We start from the raw sequence: 21,877 nt of genomic DNA on the forward strand, positions 1-21,877 counted from the left end.
ATGGAAACATTTTCTCCCATAATTGTGAAGACACAAAGTAGCAGAATGAAGAGACAGAGGACATAAGAAATGACATAGCAAAGATTTGTTATTTGTCATTTGTCATTGAGACAACAAACTCAAACACCTATACAAACAATTGAAAGTTATACTTGAGTTGACCATTGCTCTAAGAATCATGAATAGTGTAGACTCTAAAATATTATCTACAACTTACAAACCTCATTAACACTGAGGAATACCACTTGAGAAACATAAAATTTCATTTGACATCTTCAACCTAGAAAATTAGAATTTTACTAAAGCCAATATTATTATTCTCTAAATAATTTTCAATGGGTAACATTGCTAAGAAACCATGGAGTTAAACTAAGTTAATAGTAGAAAATGGGAATTATAGATTGAAAAGAAATAATCAATATTTACCATTAAGCTTTTAAATTTTCTATTTTCTGCAATGTGAAAAAAGCCATCTCTTGTTAAAATCTTGATGTGTTTTGCTTCATTATTGTACCTGTGGGCAATGAATAACATGAATATAAATGTGTTTTTAATCAGTTGAAATCAATAATTACCAGAGGGCATGCCCAATAACCTTATAACTCTGAAGACAAAATATATACTTATGCCAATACAATGGTGACAGCTAATTAACAAAATATATTTACTAGGTGGGTTGAAGATACAATATTTGAAGTGAGAGAAAATTTGGATTTGACTAATAATTGTGCTTAATTTATTTAGGAAGTCAGTTTCAGAGGAAAAAAATAACAAAATCTAGTAATTTGTATTCCTGAATTTACTAAAAATACACACATATCAAGTCAACAAAATATAATGTTATGAAAGAAATCTATTATGCCAATTAGCAGCCTATAACACTCATTACCACTTTCCTCACAGATCTTTTCCAGTATTAATGAACTGAATGGATAATTGCATTATTTCCACTGCAATTACAACCTTGGTTTTCAACTTCAGTGTTATATGTGTCACATGACCTATATGATTATGAACACACAAAATCTACTTCTACAAAATCACTTGTCCCACTTACTTAATGCTAATTGCATATTCTCCAGACTCCTTGGTCCTGTGCCTCACGAGGTAAGTACTATTCACCCTGTTAATGAGCTCAGTTTCTGCCTGCAATCTTTCCATTGGTCCAGCATACCTGGAAAAATACAGGAAGATAAAATAATTGGACAAATGTATCTATAATGAGAGGCTAAATATACATAATAGTCATTGCTTTACTTGTATGCAAATTGCATTGCTTTAAATAATAATTCTAAAAATCTCTTTAATAAGTCCAAACACAAATATGATATATTAACATCAGGAAATGAACAGTGCCTAAAGACCCAGTGAGCACCAGCAAATATCAAATGAACACAGGGGTCAAAGACAAAGAGGAGAATCAGAAGTTACTGGATCAGAAAGACTGGTTAGGATAGTTGTGGGAAGTTTAGGAACAAATGGGAAGAAGACTATGGGAGGCATGACCCTGCAAAAGACACGGACAGACAGACAGACAGACAGTCTTTTGAAGATGCTTCTAAAAAAATTCTGGTATAATTTAAACTATTTTTAAAAATTGTTGCTATTTGGATACGAGATTAGTTATCTTGTTCATAATTTTGACAAACAAATTTCTAAAGAAACAAGTAGTAGTGAAGGAATTATTTTCTAAAGCAGATACTTTTCAAATCCAGAGTTAAAGTTTCCCTAGACAATATGGGTCTTAAGTAAATTCCATCAATACAATAACCATCATAACAAAATACCCAAACTCTGGCTACATTATTTCTGAATGACCCCTCGTATCAAATGTAAGCAAACCACATAGTAGTAAGGAGTATCAAAGACCCATAGCTAAAGAAATTAAAAGGGAACTACATTTGGATTTACTCTTTTCAAGCCATTCATGAATTAACATTCCAGAAACTTATCTGACTCACATATCAAATCATAAACTCATTATACTCTTCTGCCTTTATTCTATACCATTTATTTAAAATGGACACTGCATACATTTAAGGAGTTTGTGGAATCTGGTGCAGTCAATCTTGCACCAACTGTAAAGGGTAATCAATGGCATTTTGTATGAATGGCACCTGTTTTTCATTTATTTTAAAAGCAATTATGAGCCAGGGAGTGGAGGCACACACCTTTAATCCCAGCATTTGGGAGGCAGAGGCAGGCAGATCTCTGTGAGTTCAAGACCAGTCTGGTCTACAAAGTGAGTTCTAGGACACAGAGAAACCCTGTCTCATAAAACAAAACAAAAGGGGGGAGGAGGGAGGCAGTTATGATAACCTATGGCCTATTAGGATCTAATACAGTCTGTTTCATGCTCACTTCATCAACCTTACCCCTTCCAGCCTTGCATCTCTACTCCCAAGCCTTATGCATCTAGGGATTGTTAGCCTCCTTCTGACTGTAAGGTCCCACATAGACCATGCTCTTGTATGGACACAAACTCCTATCTGCTCAATTGATCTTGTCATTTAGGTTTAGACAGTCACCCTGTCTGTCCATCTAAGGAGATGCCCTGCATATGCAACCCTCGCTCCATCATCCTGATTACCGTATCCCTATTGTCCTGGCCATCACCACAAATACAAACAAACATACATACATACATATATACACACATACACACATACAGACAATTAAAATATAGTCCAAAAATGTAATTCCCACTATAATGAAAAGCAGTAGCCCATCATATGAGTATTCTATTTCAATTCCTGGGTCAAATATTTAACTTGGCTTTTCCTTATTTCTATATTGATATCTTAAATAATTGTGTACACTACAATTCATTAACTTATAACTGAGTATAAGGAAGCTACATTTCTCCTGACATATACCTACTCTGTGACAGAATATTTTCTTTCTATAACTTCTGCAAACCCAAGCCATCCTCAGGCCCAGGGTAGTAGTTAAAAAATATTTGATTTGTTAAAAGGTAAGTACAATAGTTTATTTGTTTTAGGCTATTTTCTGTCAATCACAGACCTTCCCAAGTTCTCTACATAAACTCACTAACAATACATTTTCAATGTTATGTATTCTACTTGCCAAGTTCTGTGTCCATAATGTCTCACACTAACTGTTTCCTCCTGCCCTCTAAGCCTACTGCCCCATTCCTGGATTCTGCATTTTTCTTTAACTTGGATTAAAAATTCATTCTTAGGTTTTCTACAAATACAGTATGGGATGCAATACATTGAAGCCCAACACTTATAGAACTACTTTATGTTACCCAACACTTCTTGTAGTTTGGTTGGGAGAGAGTTCTAAATGAGAAATGATTTTACCTCTTAAATGGTAAATGGCAATACATTTTTATCTTTTAACTTCCAATTGATTTCACTCTAAGTTTTGACTCATTGGATGTGACCTTATATTTTTTCCCCTGGAAACTTTCAGATTCTGCATTTTCTATATTAGAAAATTTTAATGATAATGTGCTCTCTTATGCGTTCAGTGACATCTCCAAATTGTAGGCATGGCATTCAACTCTGGAAAATTTTTGGATTCTTTTTTAGTAACTGATGCCTGTAGACATATTATATTTTTTTTCTTTCTAGAGTTCTTATAAGTAGAATACTAGAAAGAATTCACATCAATTATCTAATGTTTAAAACATTTCTCCCATCTTATCTCTTTTTTTCAACATTTTCCCAAGATCCTATACTACTTAATTTATAAACACTTTCCCATTTTCAAATAATTCCTCTTACAAAATGCTTGTTATATATTTCCTTCAAATGTCTGGTTTCTCTTTATTTGTTCCTATATAAGGAAGCTGAATTTAGGAACCATTGAGGGTCCCATATGTGCGGGTCCAAAAGTAAACCACTGTGCAGAAGTCTGCTAATTTGGCAAAATTCTGATAATTGGGTTGGGAAATATCCAAATGTTATGGGTTTGGATCTTTTTTTAACTGAGTTTATTCAGTTTCTTTAGAGTTCTCTACACTCATTTCTGCATTCAAGAAAAGGGTACAGTGCAAGAGAAACTGCTCCCATGCCAAATCTAATCTATATGAAGGAAATAAGGTTTCTCCCTTTGATATAAAGACTTTCCTTTATACAAGTGATTTCCAGAATGGCATTTCCCCAGGCTTGGTTAGGCCTAGCCTTTCCAAGTCAAAGCCCTGTGTGGTTCTGTTTTCCCATGTAATACATCTAACAACACTGTCTCTTGGCAGTGTAAAACTTCAGATTATTTAACACTGGGAAAAAGCAATAGGGCACTTGGCACCTACCACATTCAGACTTTCAAGAGCTCCTCCATCTTAGTGTCTGACCTCACCCCAGTATTCATTCATTTCATGCATAAAACATGGACTACTGAAGAATTCTTGTTGATTTTCTATTTTATTCCATGGTTTATAGAAGCAATATTTACTTGATAAGATCAACCAACTTTAAAGATGAAAATAATTAGCAGATAATATAAATGGATGCTGTTGAGACTCGTGTTTCTTAAATTCAAATTTTTCATGAGTAGTTGATGATTGTTCTCAAGTTGAAGACACTTCACATGAAGCCATCTACTTAATTTGAATGTACTGTCTAGGTTGTTCAAGGGAAGAAAACATAATTTAAAGATTTTATTCTAGAGTGTCTTTGTTAATTCCTATATTTGAGGTGTTTCCTTTGTCTTGACACCTTGATATTTTTTAATCATTAGGAGTAATGTTATTCCTTGAAATTTTTATTTTCAAGAGTAGATCGACTGGCAAGGGTAGATTTAAAAAATATGTACAAACCTGCCCACCCTTTTGTGTCTGCATAGTTCTCAGGTACCTACCCAAGTTATTTAATAAAATCCACGTAGTTGGAGACATTAGTATTTATCTCTAAAATTATTAACCTTTTACTATAAGACCTAGTTGTATAATAGTTTTACATACCACAGAAACAAAAATTTGGAAATTGTCCTCAGAGATGTTAAAATCTATCAAAGATTCCCAATTTAATCAAATTTCTTTGGCAAGGTCAGTGCTGAAGCCAAGAAGAGACAGTAAATAATGACTGGGAAGGCAAGATGTGAGTGTTAAGATTCAGCTAGAGGTTTGAGGATAATTCCATACACTTAAAAGCATCCTGGCTCTTTCTACCAATGGCATTTCTGTATGAAATGCCATTAAAAACTCAATACGATGAAGTAATCAGACATAGATATACATCATATATATTAAATATTTAGGTGCTACTCACATTTGAAAACTGAACTAGGGCTATTTAGCCTCAAGATATCACATTCACATATACATTGAAATTATATCATATCTGTGAGCATAAACAAATATCAGGGAAAAGAAAAGAGACTCATTCATCTTCAGAAAAGTCAAACACAAATCCAAGGAAACAAACACAACCCAGTAAAATGCTCAAGTTTTGTATTCTGAGGGGCAAGATATCAATGTACAAAAGCTACTACCTAGCAAACTGGTAGCCTTCTCTTTTTTTCTCCCTGAATAGTAATAATGACAGTATTATCTCCCATATAGAAATTTTGGGGAAATTTTTGTTGTGGGACAAATGGAAATGGGAAATGGATTACAACCTCACATTTAATGTGGAAAAAACAATACTTAAAGTGGTAAGTGCCTATAAAACATTCAGCATGTATTACTTATTGTGACATATGTGTAGTTTTTAATAACAACCACTGTCCATTGCCCTCTTTGATTCTGCTACCTATACTTCCAGCAAGCATCTCAGTTGTCAATATACTCTATGTAGCCCTGTTATTTGGCTGGTTTCTTCTAGTTGAAACATTCCCTCCAGGGGGGAGAGAAGGGGCTCATGAGGTAAACTAAAGGACACACTTCCAGGAGAGCAGAATCTTGGAATTTTCTCAAAAGCACCTTTCTGCCAGTCTAAGAAGGAGTAAAGAGCTGCTTGGGAAGGAAGACTGGATAGCTGAACTGCAAAGAAGAAATTAGTAGACTGTTAAACTGGTCACCTTGTTGAAAGTGGTCACCTGGGTTAAGGTGGGGTTTTCATTGATATGGCTGCTCTGAGACATCCCTGTTCCTTGTGAACCCTGTATGAAATGCCATTGAAAACTCAACAGGTCACTGAGATGGACACTGGTGCAATCATTACTATGGCCTGCTATGACCTCCTTTTCTGTGATGACTAGAAAAGTGTGTGTGCACCTTCCCAAGTAAAGACTGTCACTCAAGACCCAAATCAGACAAGGGTATATCCTATTTCTCTGGTATATGCTAGAAACTACAAGTTTAGATACTATCCCTTGGAGATATATATGTATGTGTGTGTGTGTGTGTGTGTGTGTGTGTGTGTGTGTGTGTTATAATCATTTTTTCTTCTCTCCTTCATGAGATTTCTTTACAAACTATGAGATACATCATGATAGATCCCTTTTCTTTCTGTGACTATTACAGACATTTATGGTCAACTGTACTCATATGTACACACATACAGAACCCTATCCAATAATGATACAGAATGGCCAGCAATATGCAAATTATGTGTTTTATTGCATGTGAAAACAACTTTAGCATTGACAAATGGAAATGGAACATGGTTTACAACCACACATTTAAGGTATCCTAAAGCTAGGAGTATGGTGTTTCAACTTAGCAACAAAATATCTTTAATACTTACCAGGGTTGGCTAGAATAATCTACTGGCTTAGGTACCTAGGATATAAAAAGGCAAAAATAGATTAAGTTTACTTAATCGTGGCTTTCAGAAATCAATCATTAATTCAGTTCAGCTGACTCAGCTCTATAAAACCCTTAAGTAACACAGTCCTAGAACTATTTGCTAGCAAGTTTACACAGAATGAATCATAGCAGATGCCATTTTACTTTATTTCATTCATTCACGAATGTTTCTACCATTCCTTCAAGGAAAGAGATAGCAGAAAAATAGGAACTAGAGACTTTTAATGTTTACGACAAGACAATTTAATCCAACAGAGAAAACTAAAATGAAAATATTATTTAAAAAAAAAAGTCGTGTGAAATAAACAGTACACTCTGGATATAGATGTAATTTTGTCAAACAAATTCTACACTCTACTTTTAAAGTCTTCCAATAAGGAAACATTTTATTCACTGAAACATCATGAAAAATATCCACTTTCCTTTTTTTTCATATAGAGACTTGCACAAGAGCAAATATTACATTTTATGCACAAATAAAGAAAGCATCTCATGGCTGATGATGGCCACTAGAAAATGAAGGAAGCCAAAGGATGTATTCCAGTAGTCAAAAAATACCCAATAAATCACATACCACAGAGGTGAGTATTTACAAGCTATTGAGGAAAAAGTGGAATATAGATAGTCCATTTTGAGTTTTAAAAACCCTCATGAATCAACCAAGTCTTTGACAGACACAATTCATGATATCCTTGTGTCTTTTATATTACAGGTACTGGAGAGAAGGAAGGGAGGAGTGGATAAGAATTCTCACACATTCTACCCGTGTTCTCTCCTTTGGCTGGAAAAGGATGGATAACTAAGATGTAAAAATCGATACATAATTTTACAACAGACAAATAACTGATGCTAGTCCATCCCCAAATGTCCTAGAGGAACCCTTGCTTCTTCCATGGGCATTTTCTGTTATGTGGATCTTGACTACTGTTCCATTTTGCTTTCTATTGCTGTAATAAATAAACCAAAAGCAATTGAGGGGAGGAATGCATGTTTAACTTGTATGTCCACATCATAATCCATCATTTTGGAAAGTCAAAGTAGAAGCTCAGGCAAAAAGCTATGGAGTAATGCTGCTTGCTATCCTGCTCTCTGGTTTATACAGAGAGCTCTTTTATACAACCCAGACACACCTGCTGCCCCCAAAGAGGGCTGGGCCCTCTTGCATACACAATCAAGACAATCTCACACACATGACCACAGTCCAATCTTATATGAGCAATTTCAAATTAAAGTTCTCTCTCCCCAGATCACTATATGTACTATTAAATATAACCAATGATATAAACATCTTCTCAACTCAGAGCACTACAAGGAACTTGGATGGGATACTGTATTTCCCATTCTTGGGCTCCTCCTAATTTCTCTGAGGCTTTTTTTAAACAGTTCATTGTGTCACACTTAAGGCTACAGATTACTCCCAGATACCTTTCTTATAGTCCTCTAATACCATCTCCAGCCTTCATCATAAATGTCTTACATTGTTAAATTTATGTTATGGACAAGTATGGATTTAAAGTAACCTATGGGAAATATGTGCATATATGATACATGCTTCCTAACCAGAAATGTGTTTTGTAAACTTAGAAATGAACTTTCTCTTTGTTAATGTAGAAATATGAAGTAGGTTAAATTTCTAAATTAACAATGATTTTCTTGCAAAAAATTGAACATACTATTTTTTATTGTTTCGGGTATTCTAGAATCTGAACCCAGTTCTTTTGTAACAGTTTCAAGTTCTATGCTGATGTTTCAATCTATTCACTAATTGTGGACATATTTCCCTTTGTGTTCTGAACATGGTTATGACAGCCGATTTCCGAGTTTGGTTTATGTTCCTCTGTTTCTTTACACATTGATGTTGTAAATGATGTGCTATCATTCAAGCTGTAGTTGTGTATTCTTATAGTCCCACATAACATGTCTGCCATGTCTGTCATGAAACAGGAAGTTAACCTAGTTAAACTGTAATTTTAGATCGTCTCCAGTGATAAGCAGCTGATGATTTCTCATATAACTTCTTTTAGCTCAAGCTGAGAAATTTAATGGCTTCACTACCCAATCAGAGATTTCTGAGGTTTCTCCCTTCCATAACGCTATCATTTCTAATGTTTTCTCCCACAAGTACTACTTCAAACTCCATATTCCAATTTTACAGTTCCTATCTAAAATTTAGCCATGCAGAATGCTATAACCCCATGCCTGTATTCAAACTTGGAAAAGTCAAGAGCATTCCCATTCCCACATGTCAATCTTTTTGTTAACTAGTAGCTTCAAACAGGTTTTCATTACTGTTTATTATTAATTTTTTTCATTAATTTGCTTACTTGGGAACTAGCAAAATGGAAGCTAGTCCACGACTATCAGTAAATGCTTGAGTTTCCATTACTGTTGCTGTTAGTGTAAAACCCAATTGTCTATATTTTCTGCAGGCATTTGTCCTTTCTCTCAGGCTGGTCTTAATGTCATCTTTAATATCCTAAAGTTTCATTAAAGTATATAAAGTATATCTAGCTGTTTATTAATTTAAATTATTCATCTTTATTTTTAAAATTAGTTTTATCATTAACTCTGGGATCTTGGCCATGACTCATTTGAATATTGCTTTTCTACAATTATCTTTAATCTCTTCTATCTGATACATTTGAATCTTATTTCATTCTCTTGTACAGTTTCCATTGCCTAATCTCTCTGAACTCATTTTAGAAACTTCATATTTCTCTTCCAATTTTCTACTCAACCATGTCTGATAGGGCATCTAATGTACCTATTAAGGTCTTCCCTTCACTCATTAGATGGGAATCTTTTACAGACAAGCTCAATCATAAACTATTGTCATCTCCTTTCCTCTCCTTTTTTGTTTTAGTTATATTAAATATAGAATTTGATATTTAAATATCTTCTCCTGTATCTGCTTCATGAATCTAACTCTATATTCTGTGTCTGCTAACTTTAGCCTACGATAGTCTGTTTCCTTGTTTGTCGATTGGATGATTCCAACTGGTGAATTTTTATCCCCTGGAACTTTATCCGTAACAACTCATTGAGGGCTGTCTGTGAAGAGGCTAAAACCAGACAGAATATGTATTTTTACTTCAGGAACAACTGATGTTGGGCCATTTTAAGTCATATTTCTTGCTAAGGATGATTTAGGTCACAGGGCTGGTATGAATTTCAGCTATACATATGGATGAATTTTACATTCAAGTTCAGAAGTTTTTAAAAGAGCACTCTCTCATGCTTGCTATCCATGACCCTGCCTTTCTTTTCCTTTATCTGTCCCAGAACCAAGACCAACAGAAGTTTCTCTTCATTGGGTGGAATTTTACTGGAACATGCCCTGACAACTGTCAGATTCACACTTCTCTAACTTTGCACTGTGTCGTACCTTTGTCTCTGATCAATGTGCTATCATAAGTTAACCACCTCATCTATGTACAGAATATGTCCCAAACCCTGGAGGAACCCACTAGAATGTCTTTTTTAAAAATGCAGGAATCATACATTTATAAAAAATTAATTTTAAGCTCAGAATAGAATTCACGGCATTACTCAGGGTCCCCTGATAAACAACATGTACAAAGGGATACAGTTTTCAAGATCATGCAATGTTTTGCCCTCTTTAATCTGTCTACTTCCAGAAAGCTTGTTCTATAGCATATATATATCTTCATTACATATAATTTACTTTAGTTGCTATCTATTACCTTTAAGCTATAGGAACATTCATATTTATCTGGATTTTTTGTTTTGTTTTCTCCTGGGTATGTATTATTGTATCTTAAAATATCTGAGTATAGTTTTCCTTCTAGGCAGTTACAGTAAGATTCTACAAGCTGATTTATTAATTACCTATGTGCATGGAGGAAGCCACATTTGCTTTTTCATCCTTTGTACATCTATTCAACAAATTTAAGTATGTTTTTATGCCAGACTATCTTTAAAACAAAATTTCTAAAACTCATGCAAGATGTAAACAAAAAATAGTTCTTTGTATATTAAATGATTATTCAGGTTCTCAAATGTCTGAATGTTAAAATCTCTTGCCATTTACTATTATACAAACATTGTTGCTTATGTTTGTACCTGTAAGACTCAACCTATCATAAAAAATAGAAAAGCAAATCATTTTTTTAATTTTTAATTTTTAAAAATAATTAAGCTTGGATAAATGGTGTAAGATTACATTTTCAAATTAAAGGTGACAGATTTTACACTTGTAATATCAAAAAGAATGCGTAGTTGAGAAATACAGATGCCATGGGAATATAACAAGAAAGATTATTTGAGAATTTTGAGGGCAATTTCCCCTCATATGTATTATATTAGTAAAGACATTTCATTACTCTGCATTCACTAACTTGAAAATTTTGGGGAAAATTATGATGTTAAAATAATGTCACCCCACATAGAAATGAAATAACACCACAAAGCATAAGAAAATACATTTACATGCTATTCACCTGTATTATTTGATTAATAGTCTCTCATTCCCCTTTTATATGTTTTCAGAAAATTTCATTATGATATTAAATAAACAGGAAAGGACATTATAAAGCATAGAAAATGTGTTCAGAGCCCAGGTTGAAGAATTTGTGAACTTTTTACTCTCTACCATCTTTTCAAAGATACCAGCTGAAGTGTAATGATTTCCTACAACTCTAATGAACAGAATAATTTAGTCCATACCATTTATTCAAAGAGAAAAGAGAACTTAGCCTAGTACACCCACTCTATGGCTTTGGGTTACTTCTCCTGGGCACCTTAAAACATTTTTTTATAAATTCTGAGTTATATTTTCATCCTGCCTATCTTTTCTTAACAGTTGAACTATTTTTGGCAGAGTAAAGTATAATATGTGGGATGGGATTATACTCATGTATAATATCTGATGTCATATTAAAATATTAATAAAATTGATGAGAATCTAAGTGGTCACTATCATTTGCATCTTCTTGCACAGTCAATCATAGCATCAAAAGCAAAATAAAATGATAAGAAAGTGAAATATAAAAACTTACACATGGAGATGGTTTGACAGCATCACTTGGGAAAAATCCAACCTCTCCTGAAGTTAAATTTCGTCCCTAAATTAGAAAAAGAAATGCCATTGAGAACAAAATGATAATGCCATGCTATCATTTCTACAGTGTTATTCAAATTGGGATCCTTGGGGTTATTTACATATTACATTTAGTACTCAATATTAACTCATGGGCACAGAAGAGGAAGCAAAAGCAGAGGCACTTTTCTTCACTGTTGAACTTTCCATGTGGTTTCAGGTTATGGTTACAAAACAATCCATTCACTTGTCAACATGCTATTTGACTTTGAGACCTTTATATCTCTCAATTCTATGGGGAGATGAAGTCTAATAATGTTTGATATTTATAAGGTTATTGTTGTATTTTACATAGTGTTCTGAATTTTCATTAAGTCTTGAAATAATTGCTTATAGTACAGTCAATTACTACCCTTGGTTTTTTAGAAAAGAGAAATGAGGCATGGAGAAAGTAGAGGATTTTTCTCTGGTCATAGTGCTGGCAGATACCAGATCCAGAACCTAAACTCAGGTGTTCTGACTACAGTTCTATGCAACCTCTCTATGCAATAAGGCTCACCAAAGAGGATGCTGAAAAACAGAACACAAAGGCAGCTGGAGCCCTTATGTGACATCTAACTTTTACCACTGATAATGCTGTTATGCCAAAGGTAAACTCCATCAGCATGAAAAATTGATCATGAATTTGAAGAGAACAACATTAGGAAATTTGTACCATAGTATGAGAAAAGAAACAGGAGGAGTAAGCATAGACATTAAAGACTCTGCCACCTGTGGAACTTACCTATGAACTAGATATGAGCAGAGAATACTAGGATAATTAAATACTAGGAGATAGATCAATTATCACTGCAGGAATTAATCTGATAACCTATTCAAATAGATATCATGACTCATACAGAGGAAGACCTAGGTATTGCAAGAACAAAATTGTGATGAGAGAAAATATAGAAAGAGGACAGAATTAGGCACTAATGCAATCAACATGCAGGAAGAAATCTTTAGAAAGGGTGGTGATTCAGAAACTAGGAAGGGATGGCAGCACAGTAATTAAGACTAGAATGAAGTACTTCTTCATATGGAATATTTAATGTTACTTTCATGGAAGCCTGACATGAAAGAACAAATAATAAGAAGGTTATTTGGTACATATCATCACCTAGACCTTTATACCACAATGCTGAAGGCAACCATACCCTTAAAGAACTCAGAAGAAAAACAAAGAGGGTAATGTTTCTTAGAGAAATAAAAAATAATGTGTTTGAAATTACACTAAAAGATATATATTGCAGGAGAAAGTATAGTAGTCAACTCCCATTCTTCAATAGATCAACACAAAAGGTCTCAATCTACAGAATTCAGAACAAAGGAGAAACAGTGATGTTTTTGTTAAGAGTAAATGATGGCAAATATCATACCATCCACTTCCTTAGCACAGAACTGAAACAGGGTTTCATCATCTTTACAGTCTGCTCCTCTTCCAAAACTCATATGATCCACTCTCTCATCTCTTATGTAAAGAATTCCTTAAGCTGCATACCCACATTAGGCCCCAAAATAGCTCACCCATGGCCCTTTCACATTCTTTTAGTAGCATACAAAATAGTAATCCAAACTTAGCAGAAAAGACAATACTTATTCTGCGTGGTCATCTCCATGACTAGGCCATGGGTTCTTTAAGGTTCACTATAAGGTCTCAAGTCTTTTTTGTGTAATCTGATGTTGGATGGATAACAGGCATTTCATAAATGAGTGTTAATTAAAGTATCTTTCTCTCAATATGATAGTCCCATGCCAATGACTACTATGAAATCAAATTATGTCTCAGATAGTAAAATACACCACACTTCATTTTTACATGCAACTATTAAAAAGGCATCATGCTGTTTCTCTGACTTTCTATAGCATTTTGTGTAATGAGTGTGTGTAACAATGTATGCATAGATGGTGTGTGTGGCTAGGGAGGTATAATGTCACAAAACAGAAAAAGTAGATGTAAGTCCAATGAATAAGATAACTTATGAAGATGTACTAACAACTGCATTTTATAGTTTCTCCACCTTAGAACTAAGTGGGCTGCAAGAAATGTATGAGTGGGAACAAGTCATCCTGATGATTAAAGAGATTATAGCTTCGTACGAAACATCCTACAGGGGGGCGAACTTTCAATTTTCCACACAAACTAGAATGTCTTTAGGGTATATAGCAACAATTAAAATTATATGAGGATAAAATGTTTAAGTTGTGATTATTAAGGATCTCAGTGATAGCAAGTGCATGTAATGATCACTTCAAGAACCATATTGTCAGCCCACAGTCCTTGGCCTTCTAATGTACCGGAAACAGAAAGGAATCTTCAGTTGAACTCTCTTCCTGTCAGGATGTCTATTGGGGTGCTGATTAAAGACTTGCCGGAGGCTTTGGCCCACATAATAACGTGCAAGACCAACACTGGTAAGATATATTCAGAGCTCATGGAATCACAGGACAAGAACTGCCAGATGTTCATTTCAGCATCACTTATGAACAGAGATGGCCGTAGCAGGTAGACACACATGATAGCAATATCCAACTTCTGATTTTGACTGACATCCTGAAAAATGTGCCCATGTTAAACAACATGACAAAGAAAAAGCAAGGCTCAGAATCTGGCTAATGAAGAGGATGTGGGCATGGAGCATGGAAACATCATCCAGAGTGAAGGTATTTTTTTCTTCATGAAGAGAACTTTGTCTTTTTTTTTTTTTTTTTTTTTTTTTTTTTTTAAATCTTGGGTTATCTGTTACCTGTGCTTTCTTTGCAGGGGGTAGAGGTTAAATGTGCCTATGTCCTAGGTTTTCTTTCAGAGAACCTGCTAAGTTAAATAAATTCTGGGTATTTTGTTTAAAGGTAAAAGAACTGTATTGTTTATTTTTTCTTACTTTACCTCAAGGATAGCACCCTAGTAAATTTCACTGAACAGATTGCCAGTGGTCACTGTCAACTGTGTTTTGATTTGTTTCACAAAATTTCCCCTAAAGAAATCCCCTAGCAGTGCAGTTACATTTATATAAGGGTCCCACATGTATCTTAAGGCAGAGATATGAGAGGTACTCTGACCTATCTTAACAGATGAATAAAGTTAGAGCTCCTATCTAATCCTGTAAGACATTCATCTTAGTTCTGGGAGATAATGCATGCTATGTTCAATGATTTCCATTTATTAAGGAAATAGCTACCCTACAACATTTGGAGGATTCAAAACAAAGCAGTATGTAGGCGAGATGTATTCAGCTCCTTGGTGGATATGTGTGGGATGCACATTGGTAATTCATTAATACTAATGGGAGGGCCAGCTGTCAATCCCCTACACATGGATGGAACTGCAGACTGTAACTATGAAATAAACCATCTTCCAAGGCAATGATTCAGTGTACTTAATGTGATCATCTATCTATGATGAAAGACAAATACCTGAATCTTCTTTTATTCTAATATGAGCATTTTATTCTGTGTCAAATAATCAGCTCATCATCTATTTTATGTCTATTACAAATGTAGACATAGTGAATAATATTTTAGTTATTTTCCTGTCTGATATTTGTTCTGAGTTCCTTAATATGTTCAAGGTCAACTTGAAAACATATGCCATATGCAATCTTTGTATGCATTTATTCTGCAGGGACTCTTTTGTCATGTGATGGGAATTTTGTAAATTTAACATTATAGGTCTGAGTCTTTTTTATGAAATACTTTCTTTGGAAAGGATCTGAGAAAACAAGTCATGAATTGGCATATGGTGAAAGTAGAGGCACCTTTATGACTTATTAAATAAATTAAAGCAGACACAGAAAATATTAAATTATAATTCATACAATAATAATGCCCTTTTTCTGAAAAGCAGGTTGCTTTCTGTAGAAAATGTATTAAACTAAAATTATTGATAACTTTCTCTGTTATTCCCAAATATCACAAATACAAATGCATAGTCAGGCACTTACTTACTCCTAACTGACCTTAGGTTTTAACAATTCCTAACTTTTCTTCAAAAGACTTCACAGTGGATCATAATGAATTTATACTACTTTACATTTGCCAGTAGAAATAAACCTGTAATCTACCTATAGAGAGAAACCCATTTAATACATGCCAGGATGCATAGCAAAGACTGAATTTTTAAAACCAGACAAGAAAGGCTTAACATGACGGAGGATGTCCTCCAAAAATCTTAATCATAAATTGCTTAGCTTCTAACTTTATGAAAAAAAAAAAAAAAGAACAAATTGCTTTAAGAAAAATATGACATCTTTTCCTCGTGGCTCATTTATCCCCCTAATACTAGCTGGATTGGAGCTTTAATGTACTCCTGGAAGAGCTCAGGATGATTTGAAACATATCTGGAGAGCCAAATGTAAAAAGGGCTATAGTCATGGTTATTCATGAAAGGTGGAAAATTCTCCCCCATCACAGTGCCCTAAACACTCAGAACATATGCATGACAGTGCTGGGCAGTTACTGAGCAGTTTATTTCTCATGGCTAGTTGCCAGAGCAACTTCCACCCTGCCCAGTTATGTCTCCACTATCAGAAATAAATGCCTTGGCCACTGAGAGGGGAGAACATATAGCAAACCCATGAATTATTGGAATATAGATGAATAAACATAGGAATTAGTTTATTGGCTGGAGAGGAAGATGCTATTAAGTAGGTGAGCTAGGTAAATAGAATAGATGTGAGCACTTTTTTTTTTTTAAATCATTCTGATGAGCTTTGTAAAGACAAGTAATGAACAAATGATCCAACAACATGGAGGTAATGAGTAAAGATCACGTCTGAAACTGGCATTCACTACAGAGTGATTCCTGTTTACAGCTGTGACCATATTGTAGCTGTCATATTCTGTGAGACTAATGACCCAGCCAGTTTTTAAAATGCATATAGAGGTAGTGTTACAGGAGGGGGAATCAGAATAGCTTGTTCTGTTCCCTAGTATGCTATAAAAAGCCTTGCAACATAGGCAAGTCGCAGAGGTAAGCAATAATAATGACAAGATCTCCAATAATTGCTTCATCAGGTTGTTTTAAGGATGGAGGAATTAATATGCATAGAAGCCTTTTGAAGACGCTGACTAGTTATTTTCTCTTTCAGTCATAATACTGTTTGTCAACTATTCTCAAATTGTTCTTTTAAAATTTTGCTGGAAAATGACCATTCACATGTTATGAAATATAACTGCCTAAATCTACATGTAGCCCCTTATATCCAGGCAAATGCACAAAGTCACAAATAAGGTGGACTTTCATTATCACTTTCATGTCAATGGGCAATCTATATTCTGAAGAACTCATTGCTTTATTCAAAGGTTTTCTTGTGAGCAAACATATTCTTTTATCACTCACTGTCTCCTAAACATGGAGGATGGTAGCTATTTTTCTGCCAATGAACACTGACAGTTGTCAAATAGCATTGTGTATAGTTAAGCATGAAGAACCCCAAAGTGTCATGCACAAAAGAATGAAATGAAAGCTGCTTACTTTGTAATTTCATGTTGAAAAAGGACAGGATATTTAAATTTGGCTACTGTATAAATTTCAAAAGCCCATGAAGTAAAATAAAGACTTGAGGTTCCTATTTCTGATATGTTCAGTTCTACTAAGGAGCAATTCTGACTTACAGTTCTGTATAGGTTTGTCAAACTTCATCCCTGAGCCTTATCTTTGAAATCATACTTGTTTTCAATTTACATGGGCTGATCATTAGGTCAAGTCATCAAAATATGTGACAAAATCCACAATTATGTTTGATAGATTTTTCTAATTCATATGAAATAGCTTTCTAGAATTTTGACTGATGGAAGTGGGGGGGGGGAGGAAGGAAGCACTTAAAAAAAAACTACTAAAAAGCCAGAAGCTATATTTCTAGACTTGTTATATGTGATGTAATGTAACAGTGGAATATTCTCCCTAACATATTTGAGAGATGTCTATACCTAGGTCTCCGTATTTCTCCAACAAAAAAAGGGAGATCTGGTTACAGTTTCTTGTATCTTGAGGTTATTCCTCCCAACTCTTACTGGTAAGATGTACATGATGTAATCCTGACCCATATTCTCAGCAGTATTTTTGTTCTTCTGATGAAATAAATAAGAAGTTTCATTTGGTTGAAGAAAAATATCCAGCAAGTTAAAACCAACCAGCTAATGAGTTAGCCAAATTACAAGCATTTGTTCAATATAAAACCTGCAAAGAACAAGGTTCAGCTATATTTTGGAAGACACCTTACTTGAAGAAAACCTGTATAACCCCCTCCCCCAAAGTAATCCAGTATCAAAGAAATGTTTTTTTCTAATCATGGCCAACAACTCATACTATTTTTCATAGCCTTGGCAATTCTGATCAGAAGTAAGTGCAAAGGAAATGCTTTAAGTACAAGCTTTAAGTGTTAAATGTTTATGAGACATTAGGAATTTCTGAAGGGATTATTTTCTAGTGAGAGCAATATTAGCACTTTGATGAAAAGTTTGATGTTTCAATGTGTATAATGCACTGTACTAGACATGTGCGGAATAATAAATGAATAGATGTGGCCACTTCTCAAGGATTGTTGGGGAGCAGAAAGAGGATGAGATGGGGATTAGTGGGGGAAAAGGGGAGGATGGGAGGGTGTAGGAACTGGGATTGATGTGTATAACAGGCTTGTTTCAAATTTAAATAGAAATTTAAAAAATTTATATAGAAAAGATAATGTTACTTTGTCAAGTAACTTTTTTTCACTTTCAGATATTTTCATAGATTTAAATGGGCTTGTAGAATCACAAAACTCTCATGAAGTGTTAATTTGCTGTGGTCAGGGCATCCAGAGCCTGGCGTTCTATTTCTGGCCTTCTGATCTTAAATGAGTCACTCAATCTTTTTCAGTTTCAATATCCTCTTTTATAAAGCAAGAGAACTGACCCCCAAGGATTCCCAAGGCCCAGTATTGGGCAAATGCTCTATTTAGACACCCTCAACAAATTCTATAATTTCCTAGTCAGTTATTGTTATTCCTTCAGTATTTGGGTCCAAAACTTGTTCATCAGGAATGGTAGAGATCAGTAATTTAACCTGACAGAACTTATAGACAGAAGATAAGGACTTCCTCCAGCTTTCATTTAGACTCAGTATGAAGTTATCTGTGTACTCAAGACTTGTTAAGAATTAGGTATTATCAGGTTCTTCAGGAATTTGGATCATAAATAACTAAAATTCAGTATGTTACAAATTCATAAATCATTTGGTCCAACGTCTTTTTTTTTTTTCCTTTTTCCTTTTTAAATTTAAATTTGAAACAAGGTTGTTTTAATATGTCAGTCCCACAGTTCCCTCACCCTTCCATTCTCCCTTACTACCCCCACAAAACCCCAGCCCATGCCCTTTCTATTCTCCAGAGAAGATGAGGCCTTCCATGGGGAGTCTTCAAAGTCTGTCATATCATTTGGGGCAAGGCCTAGGCCCTCCCCCATGTGTCTAGGCTGAGAAAGTATCCCTCTATGTGGTATGGGCTCCCAAAATCCATTCGTATACTAGGGATACTGATCCATTACTAAAGGCCCCATGATTACCCAGACCTACTGAATGTTGGTGTTAGTTAGGAGTACTGGTCCAACATCTTAAGGGGTTGCACATCCTCAGGCTCTAGTGAACTTATGGTATGCCATCAACAGCCACACCAGAGGCATATCAGAATGTCTGCCCCCAAAATGTACATTTGGTGACATAGTTTTTCAGTAATTGTGTGAGAATATAGCTTACATGGTAGAATTTCTCAGAAATGTATCCCAAAAAGGCTCTCTCTAACTTTCTATTAAAAGAGAACTAATCATCTGAATATGTACTTGGGGGTAGTAACTTCCTTAAGAAATAGGATAATCTATGCTTTGTCCTGTGCCAAGTTCAGCAATGCAAGTAGAAATTCAAGTAAGAAAACTAGCCAACAGTGTCCATCTCCGGAGTTAACAATTAGGACCTCATTCATTCCCTGTGTCAGGAGCTTTGCCAATTCCCATAATACAGTCTGTATACTTGGAAACATTTTTGCAAACCCCGTTTATGATCTATTCAATCAAAGCCTGTTGGCAATTACCCAGGGAAAGTGTTTCTTACAAGCCTTTACTAATGTCTATTATCTTCTGTAATCATCTCTCCAGGGCCTTCCTTGCTCCATTACAGTCATATGCTGCCTATTTCTCCTTTCCTATAATTAGGGACCATGATGCTCTCAGGGTCAAAATACTCAATATTTTGAGGAAAATTCCTGTCAAAATAAAGATCTGGTGATTATAGGATCTACTGACCAACTAAGAAGAGCTTTGTACCCCTACATGCACAAGTTCACTTTTGCTATGATGGCTTCTCATGAGAGCCAGAGAGGAAGCACAGGTTACCGAGGGACTTTTTAACACAGGGATCTCACACTCAACAGTGGGGCTGCATGATTCAAACCGAGTTTTCAGATTCATGGAAAAATGTCTTCATGGCAGGACTCTGGCTTCGGAAAAATACCTGTGAGTCCCAGCAGAGGCCAAGATGCTGACTTCTACTAGCATCAAGGAGCCAAATTGGTTTTGTTGTGGATTTAGGAATCTGTTTTCTTTCTTAACAATAGAGATCAGATAACATTTACAAATAATTTTTCAATGTTTCTAGTTGCCTCTCTCTGACTTGGATACAGATGGACATTTGATCTTTAGATCAAGAGAGAAAACACAAGAGTTTTAGGAAGTGCACTTGGAGCAAATATTCTTACATGTCCTAGGACTAGGAAAGTGTGGTCTTCATCCTTTACAATACCTTCCATAGTGGCAGGGAGGTAAGTTTAAGTTCTCCCTTCTCTCTGTACTTCCCTCCTCCCTCCCGATCAGGCTGTAGTGAGTTGTCACTGAGCCAAGTTCTTTCTCTGTAAACTGTTGACTATATGCCACACCCCCCTTCAGCTTCAATCCTTGGGCTATCCTAGATCTTTCTCATCCTCCAGCTCCCTGGAAAGGGCTTCTGGTCTCCACAAATGTTGTACTTAAATCAGCCATTCCATTCAGAATTTATCATTTTCACTTTACTGTATAGTTGAGGGGAAAGGCTAAAGAAACTCCAGGAATGAAGTACAGCTTTGTAGAGGGCAAAATAGTCTCTAAAGGCCCACACTGTCAATGCAAGTCTTTACACGAATTAAATGTGATGAATATTAAATTTAGATTTAAAAAAGTGGAAATACCAGATAATCGTTTTACTACTCCTGAGAAATGAAGCACATTCTTCGAAATTGTTAATAATTGCAGATAGACAATTATTTTTGCCTCCCTTTCAATTTCCTTTCATGTGTGCTTCCTATACACTTCAAAAACTCCCCATGAATCATTTAAAAGTCAACGCCCCCATTGTATAAATGAGGAAAGTAAGAGTACACTTTGACACGATAAATTCTTTAGTGATCTTTCAAGTGACATAAAGTATAGAACTCACAGGTACTGATGACTTTGAAAAGTGTGAGAAACAAACCTTGGAAACGGCCTCTCTGGATAGCTAGTTACTTAGACACATTTCCTCTAGGCTCTGGAAACAGATAAAAGTGATGGTTCTCATCTTTCTGGGGTGCTCTAGCTAGGCAGACCAGGATGCAGTATGGTAGCTGTGTGTTAGAAAATTATTTTTAAATAAGATCCTGGTGTAGGGTAAATGTATAATGGTAAATGTTTTAGCTAAGAAAATGAGACAAGGTGAACGTGAGAGCAGAACATAAAGTGTCTAAGGCTTTATCTAAGGTTTGAGAAGATTTTCCCAGTCAACTCTTATTTCATTCTTTCCTTAGCTTACTGGGGAGAAAACATATATTTGACCAAGTTGTGCATGGCCAGTTCACCACCCCTTAATTCTAGGTTCACTGCCTCTGGCTTCATGTGAAATGACTGCTTCATTCCTACTAGGAAACTCCTAAACCCCACATTTTAAATTATTAATTTATTTATTTTGTAGAACTCTTCTACTGAGTGGAGAACTCAATAAACTAGTCAGAACATGTGTACAAACACTTTCAATCCCTAAAAAAAAGATCATATAGATGAGTGATTTGTAGTTGTGAGGTACTATG

At 35.1% G+C, this 21,877-nt stretch overlaps 1 protein-coding gene across 3 annotated transcripts in view; it reads right to left on the reverse strand.

Annotated features, from left to right (window-relative positions):
- Vav3 (vav guanine nucleotide exchange factor 3) overlaps window positions 1–21,877 on the reverse strand; it is a 328,799-nt gene that overhangs the window by 29,963 nt on the left and 276,959 nt on the right. For all 3 annotated transcript variants that reach the window (XM_051177693.1, XM_051177692.1, XM_051177691.1), the window contains exons 21-24: window positions 11,737–11,802; window positions 6,657–6,691; window positions 1,058–1,174; window positions 427–514 (exon numbers count right to left, since the gene is read on the reverse strand). In XM_051177693.1, coding sequence (XP_051033650.1) covers window positions 427–514; window positions 1,058–1,174; window positions 6,657–6,691; window positions 11,737–11,802 — 306 coding nt within the window. The remainder of the gene's footprint in view (window positions 1–426; window positions 515–1,057; window positions 1,175–6,656; window positions 6,692–11,736; window positions 11,803–21,877) is intronic.

This window comes from Phodopus roborovskii, unplaced genomic scaffold (genome assembly GCF_943737965.1).
Source record: "Phodopus roborovskii unplaced genomic scaffold, PHOROB, whole genome shotgun sequence".
NCBI lineage: Eukaryota > Metazoa > Chordata > Mammalia > Rodentia > Cricetidae > Phodopus > Phodopus roborovskii.